This window comes from Cavia porcellus, unplaced genomic scaffold, assembly GCF_034190915.1.
Source record: "Cavia porcellus strain 051 isolate PalLab524CR breed Dunkin Hartley unplaced genomic scaffold, mCavPor4.1 scaffold_10, whole genome shotgun sequence".
NCBI lineage: Eukaryota > Metazoa > Chordata > Mammalia > Rodentia > Caviidae > Cavia > Cavia porcellus.
In genome coordinates, this window is record NW_026947493.1 from 26598074 (window position 1) to 26616836 (window position 18763).

Genomic DNA, 18763 nt, shown 5'->3' on the forward strand with positions numbered 1-18763 from the left:
GAACGTAGGCAGAGAAAGACCACCAAAGCCAGAAGAAACACCAGTGGACTGGAAACAAAGGAACAACGGTAGCAATAACAGACCCTCTCTGAAGTGAAGGCAGAAAGGCAAGGAAAAGGGACATGGAACAGATTCTCGGTGGCCTCCTAGGCCAGGGTGTTTGGCTTGCTGTCTACAGCAAAAGGAAGTCCATGATGCCTCTGATCTTTTGGTCTTTTTCCTTTTTATCGGTACCGGGGATCGAACTCACGACTGCCAGCTTGCAAGGCAGGCGCTTATGCCGCTGAGCTAAATCCCCAGTCCCAATGCCTCTGATCTTAAGGGCTCTTTCTGCCACCTCTGTCAAAAACAGACAGTGTGAGCAGACTCTACATGTGCTGTTCACAGTTGCTGAGTACAAAACCTGTGTATAAATTAAACTCTGGGTCATTTCTCTTCTACTTTCTGTTGAAGGGAGAAATGTATATGTAAGTAACAGCAAGACAGCAGTAGAAATAAGCTCAGGTTGGTACTTGATTCACCATTGACTCTACCTTTAAGGGACTACTTCATCTAGCCGTATGGTTCACTTCAGTTCATTGGCAGCTCTCTAAAACAGCACTACTCTACTCTCCTAAGCATGCATGCCAATCAGTCACTAGCCATGTTTAACAAAATGCAGCAGCCCTCCCATTTCCCCCGAAGGTAGCCACCTGCCCAGTAACTTAAAGCAGTGCAAATATCCATGAGCAATATACAGATGTTACAACTCACCGTTTTGTTAAAAATGCATAGACACATGCACACAAATGTACACAGGCAAGGCACTAAGAAATGTATACACAGTTCAGGAAAAGGAGAATGTTTTTTCAATAGATGGTGTCACCCTCTTATGGGGAACCCTAAAGGATGTCATATATCTCAGAAAACCCATTACACTGCCAGCCCTTAAAAAAGTAATTGAAAATCCATGTGTAACATCTCAGTGACCCACAAAGCAGCAGTTCATCATGCTAATAAATGTCTGGAAGTGCATGGTCACCACTTTGAGCATCTCTTGTAATTGTACAAGATAACTTGTATTAATCTCATGATGTCTCAATACATTTAGTATTACAATAATTATACAAGTTTTTCTTTTCCTGAAGTGTGTGTACACTTGGGGGGGGGGCCCTCTGTGTGTGTGTGTGTGTGTGTGTGTGTGTGTGCGCATGCACATGCATATGTGTGCTTGTATAGTGATCATATAGTGTGGGTTTTGTAAAGCTCGAGAAGCTATTCCTATACTGTTCTCTTGATCAATCAGTACCCAGATATGGCCACAGTCTTCCGAGGAAAGCTGTAGAGCAACTTTATACAAAGAGGTCCTACAATGGGCTGAGGGTTTAGCTCAGCGGCCTAAGTGCCTGCCTAGCAAGCACGAGATTGTGAGTTTGATCCTCGGTACCAAAAGAAAAAAAAAAAAAAAAATGCCAAAGGTGTCCTATTACAAATTATTTTCTTTCTTTCTTTTTTTTTTTTTAAAGTCAGTCAAATTTAGCAGTGGGGGGGTGGCATACCAACTTCAGTGACACTAATGTTAGTAAGTTCTGATAACCCACTGCCATCAGACCAGCCTACAAGTTATTTTCATCACTGCAAGTGTGCAGTTGTGAGTTTGATCCCTGGTACTGATTAAAAAAAAAAAAAAAAGTTATTTTCATCAGGGAAATAGGGCCTTAAGTGAGGATAAAAGCCCAAACATTTGCAGGGCATTCCCTACTCGCTCCCTAATTATATTTTCATAAAAGTGACAGTGCTTAAAATTTCATGAGGGTTTGGACATAAGAATAAAAATTTGCTATCTGTTAGAAGGAAAAACTATCCTGAGCAGAGCAGCTAGATTTTAGTGAAACCATGCACTGACTTCTCAAAGTCATCAGCACTACTGGAAAACTATTAATATAAACATTAATATTTATCTTCCATGTAAAAAAAAAACATAGATTATGTCCAATTTAGTCATAACCATTTCAAAACTCTGGATTCCTGCCAAGGGCTACCGAGCAGCTACATCTCTGTGACAGAGGGGTTCTCAGTCACCTGCTGATAACATGCAGCATGACCCCAATGTGTGCTGAGCCACGGGCAGGAAGCTGGGACAGCGCTGCATGCAGAGGGCGCCCGCTGGAGGGACCTCAACATGTTCCCACAGGGCTGCCCCAGCTGTGCCACATGCAGGGAGGGCTGCAGTTCCGGGACAAGACCCAGCCAAGAAAGGGAACGCAACGGTGATACAGGGAGGAAAACTTCTGTCATCTGCCACTGCTGCCTTAACCTGTTTCCTTTTGGAGTAGCACTGCCACAGGGGTACGCAGAGATGGGAATACAAGAACAGAAGGTCTGTTTAAGCTATTTAACTACCTAATATCAATCACACATGGCTTCATGAGTGACAATAAAAGAAAAACCCTGCCAGGTGTGTGATGCAAGCCCATAATCCAGCTCCTTGGAAAGCTGGGCAACTTGGCGAGATCCTGTCTCAAAATTAAAAATAAATAAAAAAGGGCTGGGATACACTTGGATTTGATCTGGAACACAGGAAAAAAACAACTGGATTACAATGATCTCTGTGCATTATTATAAAAGGCTGTATTCACTGTGTTGATTTTGCTTTCCATTGAAAACACTGTTCCAAGTAATCATGCTACTCGATATGTTTAAGAAATTTCTAGGAGGCTGGGGATTTAGCTCAGCGGCATAAGTGCCTGCCTTGGAAGCAGGTAGTCGTGAGTTCGATTCCTGGTACCGGTAAAAAGGAAAAAGACAAAAAAAAAAAAAAACATTTCTAGGGGCTGGGGATTTAGCTCAGCGGCATAAGCGCCTGTCTTGCAAGCAGACAATCATGAGTTCGATCCCCGGTACCGATAAAAAGGAAAAGGACAAAAAAAAAAAAAAAAAAAAAGAAAGAAAGAAAAGAAATTTCTAATTGTCTTCATCCTTCTCAATGAACTATTATGATTTGCTTTTGAGAGTTAACCACATCTCCACTGTTTTATGAATTAAGCACACTGAATTTTGGGTGAATCTTTTCATGGCCTAACAACACATACCCTCCAATCCCAAAGTGTATGTTAGGTCTAAAGGCCTGAAACAATCCCACCAAGTCTTCCCCAGAACTTCACTAAGGCTGCTTGTTCCTAAAGCACCAACTCACATGACTTCCTTTCTTTTTTAAGCTGCTCTCCAGACCATGCCAGCTACACTTTTCCAAAAAAGTCCTATCACCAGTGCCCCTCACAAATGGCAGCTCCAGACGCAGAAATAAGCCACTACAGAATCAGCAGATTGGGGACCATCTGACATTGGGGCAGCCAGACCAGGTATTACAGCTTTGCCTCTTATGAGCACCAGGACCTGGCCAAGTTAAAGACAGGAGCCTCCATTCTGGCTCTGAAACGAAGGTAAGCACCTGCTTCACAAGTGTGCCACAGGCCACTGCTCTGCTCCTAACACACAAATCATGCACAAGGACGAGAGCTGCTACTATCATCACTGTCACTTTTTTTAACTACACTAAAATTGGTTTCAATCATTTTCTGCTTACTTTTTCAAATTCTTAATTATTTTTTAAACCATTTTCCTACTCAAATAGGTATTGCAATCCATACAGTTATCAGGATTTGTCACATTTTTATAATATTTAAGTGACATCTGTCAAAAACCTACATCTGTTTTTAATTCAGAATTACTAGTGAGGACAAAGAAAAAAGGATCTTAGTGACATTTCTATGAAGACTTAACCGGAACTCAAGGAAAAAAAATTGTTTAATTTATTACCCTGGCACAACTACTGCTATAATGAAGAATATGATCCATGGATAGAATATAAACTCACACAGCACAGATTATTTTCAGAAACAGCCATCGGCTTTTAGGAAAACATCTACCAAACACAAGCTCTTTTGAAGAAATAGCCATCGCAGCTGCCAGTCAGCAATGAAAAGCTCATCAGACATGAGGCTAAAACAAGAGCAGAAACTGTAGCACATAAAATCTCCAGTACTCTCCAGTATAGCTGTTCATCAGAGAAGAGAGAAAAGGGCCTAGAAACAGGAATAAAGTGAAGAAGAAAATAAATATCCTATTCAGAGGCTGAAAAAAAGCAGAGTTTATCTTGGGAAAGAAACCCCAGCGATGGAAGAGAGGGATTCACACACACTGTCATTTATTTATACGTAACCAGTTATTCCAAAACCAAAACCATTTCTCTCTTCACAGCATACTGTTACTCAACCAAATCCCAAAATACAAATAATTAGAAGGGCAAAATAAGAGATAAATGACAGGAAACAGGGAGGCAGACTTTGTAGAAATGGGAAGAGAACATAGGAGGGCTAAGAGGCAAAGTGAAAACGATTGAGATGTAGTAAATACACACATCAATTGCCCAAGATGAATGTAATTATTATGTATTGTAAACATACACATGACACCAAAAAAAAGGGTGCTAGAATCCTGGAAACAAAGATGGACAGTACTTAGCCTCTGACCAACAAGATGGGACATTATTACAGTGAACACTACCACCTCCTGCAGCAAAGGTTATTAGTGGGTGGTCTACCACTATTTTTCTCCTCCAGGACAAGACCCATTATGGTAATTCCTTCTCCCTGGCATTTATGCCTACGTCTAACAATAATAAAAATTTTATTAAAAACTTGTTTGTTTTGTATTGACATCAGGTAATAACGGACAATTTTTATAGAAGTTTTAAAAATACATACATACATACATATTACATTTTTGGTACCAGGGATGGAATTCAAGACCTTGTGCTCACCAGGAAGGTGCTTATGCCACTGAGCTAAACCCCCAGTCTTCCCTACACACACACTTTTTTTTTTTTTTTGGTCTTTTTCCTTTTTATCGGTACCAGGGATCAAACTCACGACTGCCTGCTTGCAAGGCAGGTGCTTATGCCGCTGAGCTAAATCCCCAGCCCCTACACACACACTTTTAAAAGGTGCCACTTAGGTAGACATGGTGGCTCACTCCTGTAATCCTAGCCCTCTGGGAGGCTGAGGCAGGAGGATCACAAATTCAAATCCAGCCTGGGAAATTTAGCAACTTAGAACTTTGCTCTAAATAAAAATAAGGAAAAAGGATTAGAGGATGTAACTGAATAAAAAGGCACTGGGTTGAAAATAAAATACACCTATGTTAAGTCTAACAGCTTGACAAGAAGCCAATAAGGAAAGGATGGAGACAGTAAAAACAGCAGTTGCCCATAGACCAGCAGATGCAAGGGTCTAGAGGTGGGAGAAACCCCAGTGTGCTAGAGGAACCAGGAGGGGGCCACTGCCACTCACTGCAAAGCAGAGGGGAAATGGTGATGAGGTTGAGAGCCTGGTTGGGGCTGGATAACTAGGCCCTCAGGCCCACAATCAAAGGCCTGGTGTAGTGCTGTCTCAGGCCTCCAATCCAAGTGCTAACCAGGCACAATCCAGCTGAGTGAGTGCCGAGAACATTCAGGGTGCTTCGCTGGCCCCTCCCAACTCTCTCCAGACCCTTCAGCATCTGACCTCTCCCTTGGCATACTCCCCATTCCAGGCCCCTGCCCTCTGGCAACCACAGCAGGTCCTCCTCTAAAGCCCGCCTTCCAGTTTGCAGGTCTCAAACTCCAATGGCTTACCCCCTTGTGTCCCACAAGTTTTGGTTCAGAAAACGCTTTCATATCCATTTTATATTTGTATTTTCGCAATACCAGGGATTGAACCCAAGGCCTTCACAATGAATTACATCCTGGCCCTTCATATTCTGAGCTGGAATCAGACACTGCCTGGGTGGGGAGAACCGTGGATTTCCCTACCCAGCCTCCCAGAGCACTGAGGTTACGGCTCATGCCACCAGGCTGGGCTTCCAACATTTTAAACAGCCATCCCCACATTTTATTTTTCTCCTTCTACATGTATCATCTCTAACATATATATACTTTTTAAGTTTAAAAAAAATTGTTAAGGGGGCTGGGGATTTAGCTCAGCGGCATAAGGGCCTGCCTTTCAAATATGTGGTCATGAGTTCGTTCCCTGGTACCGATAAAAACGAAAAAGACAAAAAAAAAAAAAAAAAATTGTTACCTTCCCACTGAAACAGAATTCTGTAAAGGCAGCTGTTTGCTATTGTTCTGAGAACCAGGACAATACCTGACTTGAACAAGTGCTCAGTGAATATATGCTGTGTGAAAAAACAAAAACAAAGGGGCTGGGGATTTAGCTCAGCGGCATAAGTACCTGCCTTGCAAGCAGGCTGTCGTGAGTTCGATAAAAAAAAAAAAAAAAAAAAAAAAGGAAGAAAAACAAAAACAAAGCCTTAAAGGGTTCTGCTGGGGGAAACGATCCACCTCAGGTTTGACAATGTACTTTAAACTCTTCCCTCCTCAGTTTACCACCACTGCACACCTAGAAACTGCACAGCACACTGAGGAGGTACTCGCGTGCCCATCAGGCCTCCCACTCCTGGTTCAGCCGTTGCCTACTCATGGTCCTCACTATTGCCACAGTGATGCTTCCAACTTACCACCGCACGGCACCCCCTCCTCCTCCACAAAGCCATCTCCTGGGCTCCACACCGAAGCCACTCTAACCCCATGCCGGCTTCCCGACCTTCCTCTGCTTCCTCACTCGGTGCTGGTGCTGGGAAGCACTCAGGGTCACCCAGGCCTCGCCAATGAGTTGGAATTTTCTACTAAGTGCACTTTGAAGCCTCCAAAGGACACCTGACCCCTTGCTTCCTTGGCTCTTCCCCCAGTTAGGTCCTAGGGAAAACATGAAGAGACAGTATTCCTGCTGCCACCTTTCATCCCATGACCTTCTAACTTCACTTGGCCACAGTGGAGAACTGACCATCCTACCCCACAACTCCTCATCTCTGCCTCAATCTGACCCAGACCAACCGTTGCCAACTCAAGGTATGACACCTGTCACTGTCTACTTGCTGACACACGGTCAATGGTTCTTTACTCGTGGATGATTCCCAGTGGCAGATAAATATGCTCTGATATTGCCCAAGTAAAATTTAAATATGAAATGTACCTTCCCTTTGTTCTCTTGGACATCATTTTACCCCATGTCCCTCTGCTCTAATCTTTCATTCCTCCACTTTCTTTCAAGGCAAAATCATTTAAAGTGCTCTCCACACTTGCTTTGCCCATACTCCCTGTGTCCACTTCAGCTCTTGTACTAAAAGCCTCACTGCCAGGCATCTCCCTTCTTAACTCTCCTGATAAAGGCCCTTAATCACACACTGCCAAAACCAGAGACTAGTTCTCTAGACAGGCTTTCATCACACAGCATGCAATGCAGGCCATCACTCCCCAGGAATTTCTTTTTCTTTCTTTCGATGCTATACCACCACACTATCTGTTTCCCCACCAGCTCCCCAGAGAGTCCTCCTCACCCCTTGGTCCTAACAGATTCCTTCCTAACACTCACACCCAGGGTAACAAACCTTGTTCCAGCACCCCACATCCTCGGTATGCCAATGATGCAGACGAACCCTGCAGCCCTTGCCCAAGCTGCTCCCCCAGTTTCAGAGCTGTGGGCAATGCCCAGCTCCACAGGTGCACTGCAATGCCCAATAAGGACATCAACCAGTGTGACAGGAAGTACAGTCCTTGACAATGAACCCAGAAATTCTTCACTGCCCCTCAGCTCATTTATAGACACCAGTCAGTTGCTCAAGCCCGAAGTTCTAACTCTTATCTTTCTCCCCCATACACATGCAATTATTTACTAAGTATCCTGAACAGGATATCTCTGTGCTGCCACTGCCACCACCACTCACTCACCTACTGTCACTTCTTCAGCCAGTCTCTCCACCCACAGTCTACACACAAAACAGACCTTGACCAGTGCTGCACACAAATTAGATTAGGCCATCCTCCAGGCCCCACCGCCCCCCACCCCAGGCTCTCACTGCCTTTATGATACATCCAAATTCCTTACCTGGGCTTTTGGGAACTGTGGTCTCAACTTTATTCCCTTCCCTCTCCTTCATTCCTTCTCTCCCATGATCAGTGGCTGCTTCTTTCTCATCATTTTAAGCCAAACTCAAGCACTAAACCCCTGAGTCCTCCCTTATCAGATTAGCCTGAATCTCCTACCTCTGACACATCGGGCTACTTCATTGATTTTATAGCACTCCCCAGTCCTTCAAAACGTCTGTATATTTACTGTCCCTCATTTCATTAGAGGGCAGGGGCTCTGTCTCACTTGTGTTATTCTATCTCCAACACTCATCTGAAAACCTGGCACTTAGTGGGTAATTCCATAAATATTTGCTGACCACTGCCTGGCTGGGGGTTAGAACTATGCCTTCTCATTGGGTTTGTTGTTCTGCTCTCAGCTTCTAGCATAGCATGAGGCCCTAAGAACTTCCTGTCAAACGTTTGTGGGATAAAAGCTAAATGAATGAAGTTAAGACAAGACAGCTAAAGATTCTGGAGGCAATAATCACACTAAACAAAATATCTTAGAGCCCAGTACAAGGGAGGATCTGGACCTTGTTAGGAAGGCAACCAGGTTGGTAATTTTGAGTTGCCTGCCTCTAAGTACTCAAAGTAGTTGCATGGGTGTCTTTGATCAAATGTGAAATAACCCCAGTCCAAACCCTGTCACTGAAGATTTAAAATTGGCTCAGAGTGGGATTACAGAGAACGATGGTTTTCATGTTCCATACTTCCATTATAAGAAAAATCTTTACAATGATGAGCATGTGTTAACTTCTGTAATTATAAAGATAATTTTTCCATTAAAACAAGTCTTCTATATAGTGTACAAAGAGGACGAAGTATTTAAATGGAGACCCGCTGAAAGTAAAATGGAAATTTCCAAGAACCAAAGAGGCAATTTTCTAAATTTCCCATTAGGTAAAACTCCCAAGACAAACCACATATACATAAAATCATGTATATTTTTCTCCCTGATGCATTTTCTAACTTAGTAAGGATGACTTTATTTTGTTGCTTATAATTTGTCTTTCTTCCCCAGAAAGAGAGGACTGAAAACGATTACAGGAAGAAGCAGCCTAAAGATGAACAAAGTAAAAGCTTACAGAAGAGGAGCAAATACAACTCAGCACAAATACAGAACAATACCCATGCTGGGTTTCTCTCTGCAAGTCAAAAGATGGCTAAAGGAGGAAGTAAAAACCATCACCACCCACTTCTCCTTTTGACTGCAGTTCCAGCAGCTTAACCCTTGGGGTCTGTGGGTCATACTCTGGTTCTGGACATACACAGGTTTCCTCCTTGGCCTGTGCCTCACTACTAGAGGACAGCCTGGGCTCACTGCTGTGTTCCCCTGACCATCCTGCAGGATCACTAGACTACTGACATCCCATGACACCCTGTACGGTGACATGACATTCTCCCGATCACCAGGAGGTTTTAGTATTACTCAATTTACAAGGACGTCAATGAGGCTCTGAGTAGGTACAGGGTTTTCTTTAAATCACTCACCTAGTTAAACTGAGATTAAATAAATTTAACTCCAAGAATGCAGTTCTTACTGTTAAAGTGACTTTTGTCCACTGGCCATTTGGCATCTCTTTTCTGCATAACTAGTGGCACACAGAATGGGGGAGGGGTGGAGTGGTCGGGTCCCCACTGAGTGTTGCAGTTCCCAAACATCAAAATAGATACTGATCTCTGGAAAGCCCATAACAAAATTAAAAACAAAAAAGACAGAGCAATTAGTATTTCCTAAAGCTATATATTTTTCAAACTTAAAGGACTTTTATTCTACAATAACAGCTCTTCTTTTTGTTTGTTTGAGACATGGTTTTGCTAAATAATTCAGACCAGTCTTGAACTCACTATGTAGCCCAGAACGGCTTTGAATTGGCACACTACTTCAGCCTTCTGAGTGCTGCGATTATAGGCATGTGCCACTATGTCCACCTCAAATGCCATCAACTCTGTATGGAGCCCCTCAATCATTTCTGAAACTTCTTAATTTGAAATATGAGGCCTTGGAGCCATTGGGTAAAACTCCCCTCTCCCCTGCACTCTGTCCCCAAGTACAGGAGGAAAAAAACTCCAGTTTATTATAAAAAAAAAAAAAAAAAACAAAAACTCCAGTTTTCAGTGGAGTTGTAGGAAAATATCTGTAAAACCTGGGAAAGGAATAAACTCTGAATCTAACTGATAATGAACTATTACTTCTTTCTTGCCATATGCTTATATATAAGATAAAAAGTATTTCATGTTAGCAAGGTCTTTATAACAAAGAGGAATAAAAACACTAAATGTGGTTTTACATTATGAGTGGCTGAAATGCAAAAATCATTCTCTTCCTTCCTTGGCTCATTTATAATAATTCCTGCTGTACAGGAGGAATATAAATGTAACCCTTTGCCTTTCTCTCAAAAGTAGAGTAACTCCAACTGTGAAGTCTAGTAACAGGCTTCCTGTTCTCCTTAGAACTTCAATCAAAAAGTACTTTAATAATCAGAGGGGTACATTTGAGAAATACTGCTATAAACTTTGAATATCAATGTGATTAAAAGCAATCTTGTACTGAACCCTATTTAAATACTGAAATTTCACTTCTCCCTTTTTAGAGGATTGTTTTAAATGGCACAAATCCCAGATGACCGTTTACTATCTGCTGCAACCTTAGCTTTCATTTAATCTTTTCTTTAAAAGGTAATTATTTCTAATACAAATGGCACACCCTCCTCCTCCCACCTAAAGAAAAGACGTTATAAAAGAACAACTAAATATAACATAGAGACTAGTGTAAAGCAGTCAGAAAAGGCTGTTATCTTTGAAAAAAATTTTAGTAAAGGTTAGTATTTCTAGATACAGACTAGGGTAAGCTGCTCCAGCTCAAGAAAAATGGGCACATATTCTAGAATGGATAGGCACAGGACATCACAAAGCAAGTGGGCTATGAGGTTAGGAATATCAGAGTTTCTGGTCTGGGGATTTAGCTCAGCGCCATAAACGCCTGCCTTGCAAGTGTGCAGTCGTGAGTTCAATCCCCGGTACCAAAAAAAAAAAAAAAAAGGAATACCAAGTGTTTCAAGGCCTCTTGCATGCTTCATGATATTGGTGAGTTACCACATTTATGTGAGCCTGTTTCTTCACCTGTAAGATGAAATGGTGGTAGCCAGGTACTACTGTGCAAACTACACAAGGTAAAACATGGCAGCACTGAGTAAAAGTCCTTAAAAAACTTGAGTTATCCAAATATATATGGAAATACTGTGAGATCTATACATCAGGAAGGATGTCTTTAAAAAGAAATGAGACCGCATCACATGTAGGTCATACACCATATTGATGCATCAATCCCTCACGCTTCCCTCCTGAAATGAGCATTCCTAAGACTCCATCAACACTGAACAAGGTGTACAGCTAGGGAACCTCACCCTACTGTGGGCAACGCATGCAAATGATGCCTCATGCGATCGTCCAGGCGTTCAGCATGGATCATGCCAGGTGCCGTACTTTTTAGGAAGTACAGAATCATAAGGTCATGGGGCCTAAGAATACCACCTGCCTTCTTCAATCAAAATACAAATTTGTGTTCTGCTGAATCACTCTTGTAACTCCCAAGACCTCCAACAAAGCTTTGGCTGTTTTAAGTCAGCTCAAGCCAAGAGATTTTGAAGAATTCAAGTGAAAATCCCACCAAAGCCCTAATATCTTTCTCCCGAGTACTTAGGAACCATACTGGGGATTGAAAGAACCCACACACCATCCACATGGTCCAGGGCTCTTAGAACCTGGGGCAATAAAAGTTCTGTTGATGTTCTAGGTGGGAACTGCCCTGAAACAGGTATATGCCATAGAATCAAGTTGCAATGAATGATAAAAGTGGATGAGTGGAATGTTCTTAGGCAAAACCATTTCCTTGTAGCTCAACAGAATTCTTTAGTGGTAAATAAGCTCTTGATTTTATATCGGGTTTTACCTCAATACAGGAGGTTTAAAGGACACCAGAAACACATTAATATAATGTTTCCTCTTATTAGAACAGGAGTTGCCCATTTCTCCCCTTCGTACTTTGAAGCTGGTGGGCTGTACAGTCTCCTTGCCACACCTCTAAAGTGCTGTTCATGGCAGGGAGAAAGCAGCCATTAACAGGAAGTAAATGAATGAGTGTTGCTGTGTCCCAACACAATTTAACTCAGAGGCATTGGCACTTCAATTCCATAATTTTCATGTGTCACAAAACCCAACTTTTGATTTCAACCATTCGGTAATATAAAAAATCATTCTTTACTAGGCTAGGGCAGGATGTGCCCTGTATGTGCTGCGGTTAGGTTACAATATTTAAGGTGCTACAATGGGAAAAAGAATCCGGAGCACAGGAATATCTAGCATTCCTTCTCCCATTGGTTACTGTAGACCTCCCAGGTACAATTCTACAGCAGGAGCCTAGTACACAGCCTGCTGTCACTGCAGGCTACAGAGGTGGTTTTCAAGGATGGGCAACCTATAACCCAAATGCCTATCTGTTCCTTAAAGATGCATTCACAAACAACCGTGCTGGGGGGAGGATTCCAAGGCAGGAGACAGGATCTCATTGATCCCCACTGGAGGACTGGTTTTGGTATCTGCTCGGGATGGAGACTGCAAGCACTGCCCGAGCAAAACACACGCACATCCCCACAAGCAGGTCAGAGACAAGGCCCCTCAGGACAAAGAGAGGCATGGAACACAGCAAGGAGGAGAGTAAAAGTCCATGCAAGTAGAAAAAAATGGAGACCAAAAGAAATGCTCTGTGCCAGGGATTTAGCTCAACGGCACAAGCGCCTACCTGGCACATGCAAGGTTGTGAGTTCGATCCCCAAATACCCCCCCCCCCCGCCGTGCTCTGATGTCTGGGACATGCTTCAAAATAAATTTAGTGTGGGGCAGATGACAAAGGATTGAGCCATGATTCATTAGGCATCCAAGCAGTGTAATGGTGATAAGCAGACCCGTTAAAACATTTTCTCTATTTTCATACACTGTCCATAGGAAAACAGGTAAGAGAAATCCTAAACAGAAATAAAGAGAAAGTCCACATCCGGGAAGTCTAGAGTGTAGTACCTTTCACAGCACTTCACACAAAAAACCTACTTGCTTTCAGTTAGTTATGAACCACTTGTTTCCTACTAGGAAAGAAAAGGGTGGCCCTGCTGTGTGGACTCAGTCTATGCCAAGGCTACCTACTTCTCAAGACTACCTTTAAAAACAAAACCAAAAAATCCCAGCACCCTGTAGGTGCCTATGGATCTCTTCGCCATCTTGCCCCAGATCAATATCTTTGTTACTTTGACAGGGATATCATCTGTCATCAAGTATGGGTATCACACTGGTTATCATCTTCCTCCCTTGTCTAAATATTAGAGATAAGGGAGGTAGTGTCCTGTCTTCACCCTTGCTGGAAAGTGTAAATAAAGCACTAAAGTCGGCACAGAGGAACAGGAAGCACTGAAAGACAGCCGCTCGTACTCCCCCCCCACACACACAGAGTATAGATGGCTTCTATTTTTAGAGTCCTAATACAATGGAAAGTTGGTCATTTGAACCACTCACCACACAATGACTCAGTTCAATCTTCCTAGTAGCCCAATTCATTCATCTTTTGAGCAACTATTTCTGAGCAAAAATTGTAGGAGTTGAACGTGCCTTTATCAACAATGAAGTTGCCATCAGAAAACACACTCTAAAGAAGCCATCATATAATACAGATTTCAAATGGTGACGGTGGGCTGGGGATTTAGCTCAGCGGCATAAGCGCCTTCCTTACAAGCAGGCAGTCCTGAGTTCAATCCCCGGTACCGATAAAAAGGAAAAAGACAAAAAAAAAAGAATGCCTCTGTGTGACCCTACTCTGCTTCAAATGGTGACGGAGTAGAGAGAAGAAAAGTTTAAGGTACTTTGATATCGTACAGTGGTGGATGGAAGACAAGTTCAGACGGCATCACAAACTAAATGACATTTTTCCAATTCCATTCTTGACCCCCCAATGACACCATAGTGTATTTGGAATTCTGCTATAAAATTAAGCCATTTACTGCTTACATTTTGAAAGTGTACCCTACCTGTTCAAGCATTAATATGAAAACCCTAATCAGTTCTGCATAGCAATTCTGCCTAAACTTAAATTTGTTACACACAAATACATAATTTTGTTTGTGTACCAGCAATCGAACTCACAACCTTGTGCTTGCCAGGCAGGTACTGTGCCACTGAGCTATATCCCCAGCCCCTACAAATATATAATTTGTAAGTCTAGAATTTGACAAATCATCTTAGGAAAAAGGGTAACTTAGCTCTTGAGTTCACTCATTTAAAAAAAGATTAAAAAGCACTGTCAGTTTTTTCCCTCAAAATCAACTGCAGTTATCAATATGACAAAGTACAGGGCAAAAAACAGCAATAAAAACATGAGAACGCTAATGAACTTATCGATAAGCTCATCTCTGAAAGATAACTGTAATTCTAACCTTACATCTGCCTACCTATGCTAAAAGAGGAGGGATGATATATTAGGTAAACTGCAAATAATCTCACTTCTACCTAAATTAATATTCTCAAATGTCTTCCACAACATTAACCCTTGAGCAGGCTTGGCATGAAAAGGATCTGGCCACTTAGTTACAAAAAAAAAAAAAAAAAAAAAAAAAGGAAGGGAAGGGAAGAGGAAAGGAGAAGACAGCCTAACTTTGCAGTCTTGAACTATCCTGTGAGGTGGCAGGTAGAGAAACCTAAGAGAAGCTGTGGACTCCACGTAAGAGGACAGACAAACATATTATTTTGTATACATTTTCAGGAACACTATGACCTCGGGAAGGGGTCCCAGGGTCCCAGGTTGAACACCCTGACCTACATATATACCAAATTAGGAAGTCAGGTGTAAGATTGTCAGCAGCTTAAAGGGTTAAATACCTGTGTCATCTAATTTAATTTAAACCTTTACAATAACCCTGGGAAATATGTATTACATTCCCTCCTTTTCCAAATAAGAAAAGTTATATTCAAAGAGATGAAGTAATTAAAGCAAAGTTAAGCTATTTTCTCTTATACCCAAGGTTTTTTTCTGGAACTGGGACTCAAACTCGACCTCGTGCTTACCAGGCAGGCACCAAGCCACTGAGCTACACCCCCAGCGCCAAACCCAGGTTTTTTGACCCAAGTTCAGGACTACAAATTGGAGAATTCATGGAGTTGAAGACATACTATTAGAGATTTTGGGGGACAAATTTCTATCTTTCAGTGCTTCCTTCATCCATTAAGTGTACCTTTCTTCTCAATGAAACACATTGACAGGCTGAATTAGTTAACACTGAGACATCTTTTCTTAGCAGGAGATAAATGCCATCAATAAGCGTCAGTATTTTTGATAATATTAAATGTAATTTTATTCCTGAAGCAGCCTGACATGAATTGTGTGTTAAAAGAACATGGAGGTCCATATTATGAGAGAATTCCTTAAGCTTGGATTTTTTTAAATTGTGCTCCCTGAAGTCCATAAAATCACAAATAAATGAAAAACTTGCTGGACTTAAAACTTTAGTATCTATTAAAAACAAGCCAGCAAATGTGAGTTCTAGCCAGGGTGGCTACTATACCACTATTTAAATAGTGAGTAAACAAAAATAATGACCTCTAACAAACACTAATAATGCAGTAGTTCAGAAAGACATTCGACCAGATGCACAATGTTTCACACCTCAAGTGGGTAAAATAAGAAGTTCCAGATCTTTGGGGAAAACTTGAAGATCAATGTATCCCAACAGAAAAGAACTGGTGGAGCATTTGTGGGTCCAGACCTTTGGTTCAGTCTCAATCCAGATAAAAGCCCTCAGAGAAACCCTAATTCACTTACTCATCCACTATAGAAGAATTATCAATAATTAGCATCCTGTTTTCAGACAGATTTAGAAACCCTTCGTGGGAAACGCATCCACACCCAGAGAACTGAAGCTAAGAAAAAGAGTGGATCAGGTCCTCTTTATAAAGCTCTACCCCAAATGTCTCCTAGGAGAGTTGCCACCTAGTGATTTTAATTTTTTAAGCTCAGGCAGGCTGCCAATTCAGCACTAAAACCGGACTAACAACTGATTTTTCCTATTGCAACATCACCAACAAATCCTATGCCTTCTTTCCCCTTCTTTCTTTTGCCCTCAAACAGCAACTCTCATTTTGAAAACCAATTCATTTCTCTGTAATTGTTCCAACTGATAGCTCTCAAAGGACTGCCACCAGTGTTAGTCTCTGCCCCATGGGCCCAGAGGCCAACTGAAAAAACCAAAGCAGTGAAAGTGAAGAAAAGACAGGTGCTACAAACAAGTAACTGTAGAGACAGCAACAGTGAACCAGCACCCAAGTTTTCCAGCTGCAGAAGTTGCACCTATTCTGTGCTCAGTATTTTGATTTCGGATACCAAACCTCATCGGAGGACTTGTTTTTTCTGAGCAGTGTGCGGGTCCTGCTGTAGGCAAAAGGAAGCAAAAGCTAACTAGTCAAAGAAAGCAAGGACAAGTCTATTTCCAGATCCCTGAACTGACTTTCATCTGGAGATACACCTCCTGTTACACACATTTCCTTAAAGCTTCCAACCAGTTTAAGACTCACCAATGAGATTCTGATTTCACTGACACTGGTCAATAAAGGTCTGTCCCATCACATTAATTCTAGTTTTTTTTCTTTTCTTCCTTATCTTGCAAATAGAAAATCTAGTCAATTGCAATGCTCCTTGAGACAACTCCTTGGCAGCACCTCTAATTTGCAGCCTGAATCAAAGAGAATTGGATGATAAGGATAGATCTCAAAATTCATTCTGGCCGGGCGTGGTGGGGCACACCTGTAATCCCAGTACTTGGGAGGCTGAGGCAGCAGGATCTCTATGCCAGCATGGGCTACAAAGTGAGTTCAAGGCCAGCCTGAAATGCATAGTGAAACCCTGTCTCAAAAAAAAAAAATTTAAAAATCATTCTGATTTCCAGAAAAAATTCCAGGTGACAGGGTTTCTGTTCCACTGCCCCCGCCCCCCTCAGCACTTGTGGAAATATTTGCCTAAAGCTGTGAATTCCTTCCTTCACTCGTGTTCTCCTAAAGAGGTCAAACTAGAGGGATGTAGGTTAAAGTCGCTGCCATTCCTAGCGCTCATCACCTTGCCTATCTTCCACATAAAGAAGGGTCCAGGTCACTTCCAATCACAAGACAACTGGAAGAGATTTTCTAAAAGCTCAACACCGGCCTCTGGCAACATCCTGGATCGGGTGCCTGGGTGGCCAGGGTGGGTAAAATTCCTGGCCCTGAAGAAAGCAGCAGGGACACTTCCCCAAGGTCCACATCGACTCCTTCAGGGGACTGGACTCACCTTCCCGACAGAGCCCCATGACTTCGCGGTTTTTCCCAAACTCCTTCAAACTTTCTTCCAATTCCGTCCCTAGGAGACACACACACACAGGAGGAGGGGAGGCAGGTCAGTGGCCAGGAGTGTGACGCAAGCTCACGCACGCACCGGGTAGGTGCGGGCACCTTCTCGTTCCGCAACCCGGCGACCGATAGCATCTCTGACCCCCGAGGGGGCGGGTCACAGGAGCGGGCCGGGGGAAGAGAGGTGCAGGAGGCCGGGGAGCGGGGCATGGGGAGAGGAGGGCGTGCACACTCACCGTCCTTCCCGGGAAGTTTGGAAGCCTCGACCCACAGATTCCAGGACTGTCCCAGCATCGCCTCGGGGCTCGGCAGCGGCCTGCGCTCCCCAGCCGTCGCCATGGCGGCCGCGGTGGCGGCGCTGCCCGGGCCGCCGTCCTCCGGCCGTGGGCGCTGCCGCGGGGGCTGCGGGGGCTGCCGGGCCGCTGCTCCGCCCGCCGCCGCGCGGCGCGGCTCCCCCCTGACGTCATCCGCGGCCCGCTCCGACATTCTTTCCGCTCCTACAGTGTAACAAAAAGGGGAAGAGTCGCTCGGGGCCGCCGTTAAGGAGGCGCCGCGGAGTTCCGGCGCGCGGCCCGCAGGCCGGGAGGGGCGCTGACAGCCCGGGGCGCCCGCCGCCCGCCGGCCTGCCCGGCCTGCCGCCCCGCCGGTGCAAAGTCCGCGAGCCGCACGGCGCGCTTTCGTTTTCGCCTGCGCGGCCTCGGGGACGGCGGCCCCGCGCCGCTGGGTCCCTCCCGCCCGCCACCGCACCCCGGCCCGCGCCCACCCTGCGGCCGCTCGCATCCCGGGCCCGGCCGCAGTCCTGGCCCCGGCCCCCGCCTCGCTTCCTTCCTTCCTTCCTGCCTCCCGTCCGTCCGCGCGTCCGTCCGAGCGGCGGCGCCCGGCCGGCTCCCTTAAGCGGAGGCGCCTCCTGCCGCCTCCTCCCCTTCGCCGGTCCCTCCCTCTCCGCTCGCTCGCTCGCTCGCTCGCTCGCCCGATCGGCGAAGTTTGCACGTCAAGCTCCCGGAGTGCAGCCAGCGCGGAGTCGGAAGCGCGGCCGCCTAGGGAGCAGCCGGCCGGCCGCCCGCCCGGGGCCCTCCCGCCGGGCCGGGCTCGCGGTAGGCGCTCGGCAGGGACCCGGCTCCCAGGCAGGCGGCTCGCAGGATGCGGAGGATCCGCCGCCGAGCGTCGCCGGGCATCCCGGAAGCGCGGCAGGTGTGGGAGGCCGCCCAGGTGTCACCCCCGAGCCCGGCGCACCACGCCGCCCACGTGTGCCCAGTGCCCCGGGACTCGAATTCCTTGTCCCGCGAAAAAGGGGCCAAACAACTGTGCAGGCACCCAAAACGATCTGTTTTAAGAGATTCTGCAGCTACTACCCGAAAT

The 18763-nt window shown here is 44.6% G+C and overlaps 1 protein-coding gene across 4 annotated transcripts in view; it reads right to left on the reverse strand.

Moving 5' to 3' along the window:
- Positions 1 to 18763, reverse strand: part of Atxn7 (ataxin 7) — a 148645-nt gene that overhangs the window by 80541 nt on the left and 49341 nt on the right. For 2 of the 4 annotated variants that reach the window (XM_063257141.1, XM_063257138.1), the window contains exons 1-3: positions 18168 to 18304; positions 17641 to 17901; positions 17346 to 17414 (exon numbers count right to left, since the gene is read on the reverse strand). In XM_063257141.1, coding sequence (XP_063113211.1) covers positions 17346 to 17414; positions 17641 to 17890 — 319 coding nt within the window. In that variant the 5' untranslated portion in view covers positions 17891 to 17901; positions 18168 to 18304. Of the gene's footprint in view, positions 1 to 17345; positions 17415 to 17640; positions 17902 to 18167; positions 18305 to 18763 lie in introns of those variants that run through there. The other 2 variants (XM_063257139.1, XM_063257140.1) reach the window with 2 other exon arrangements.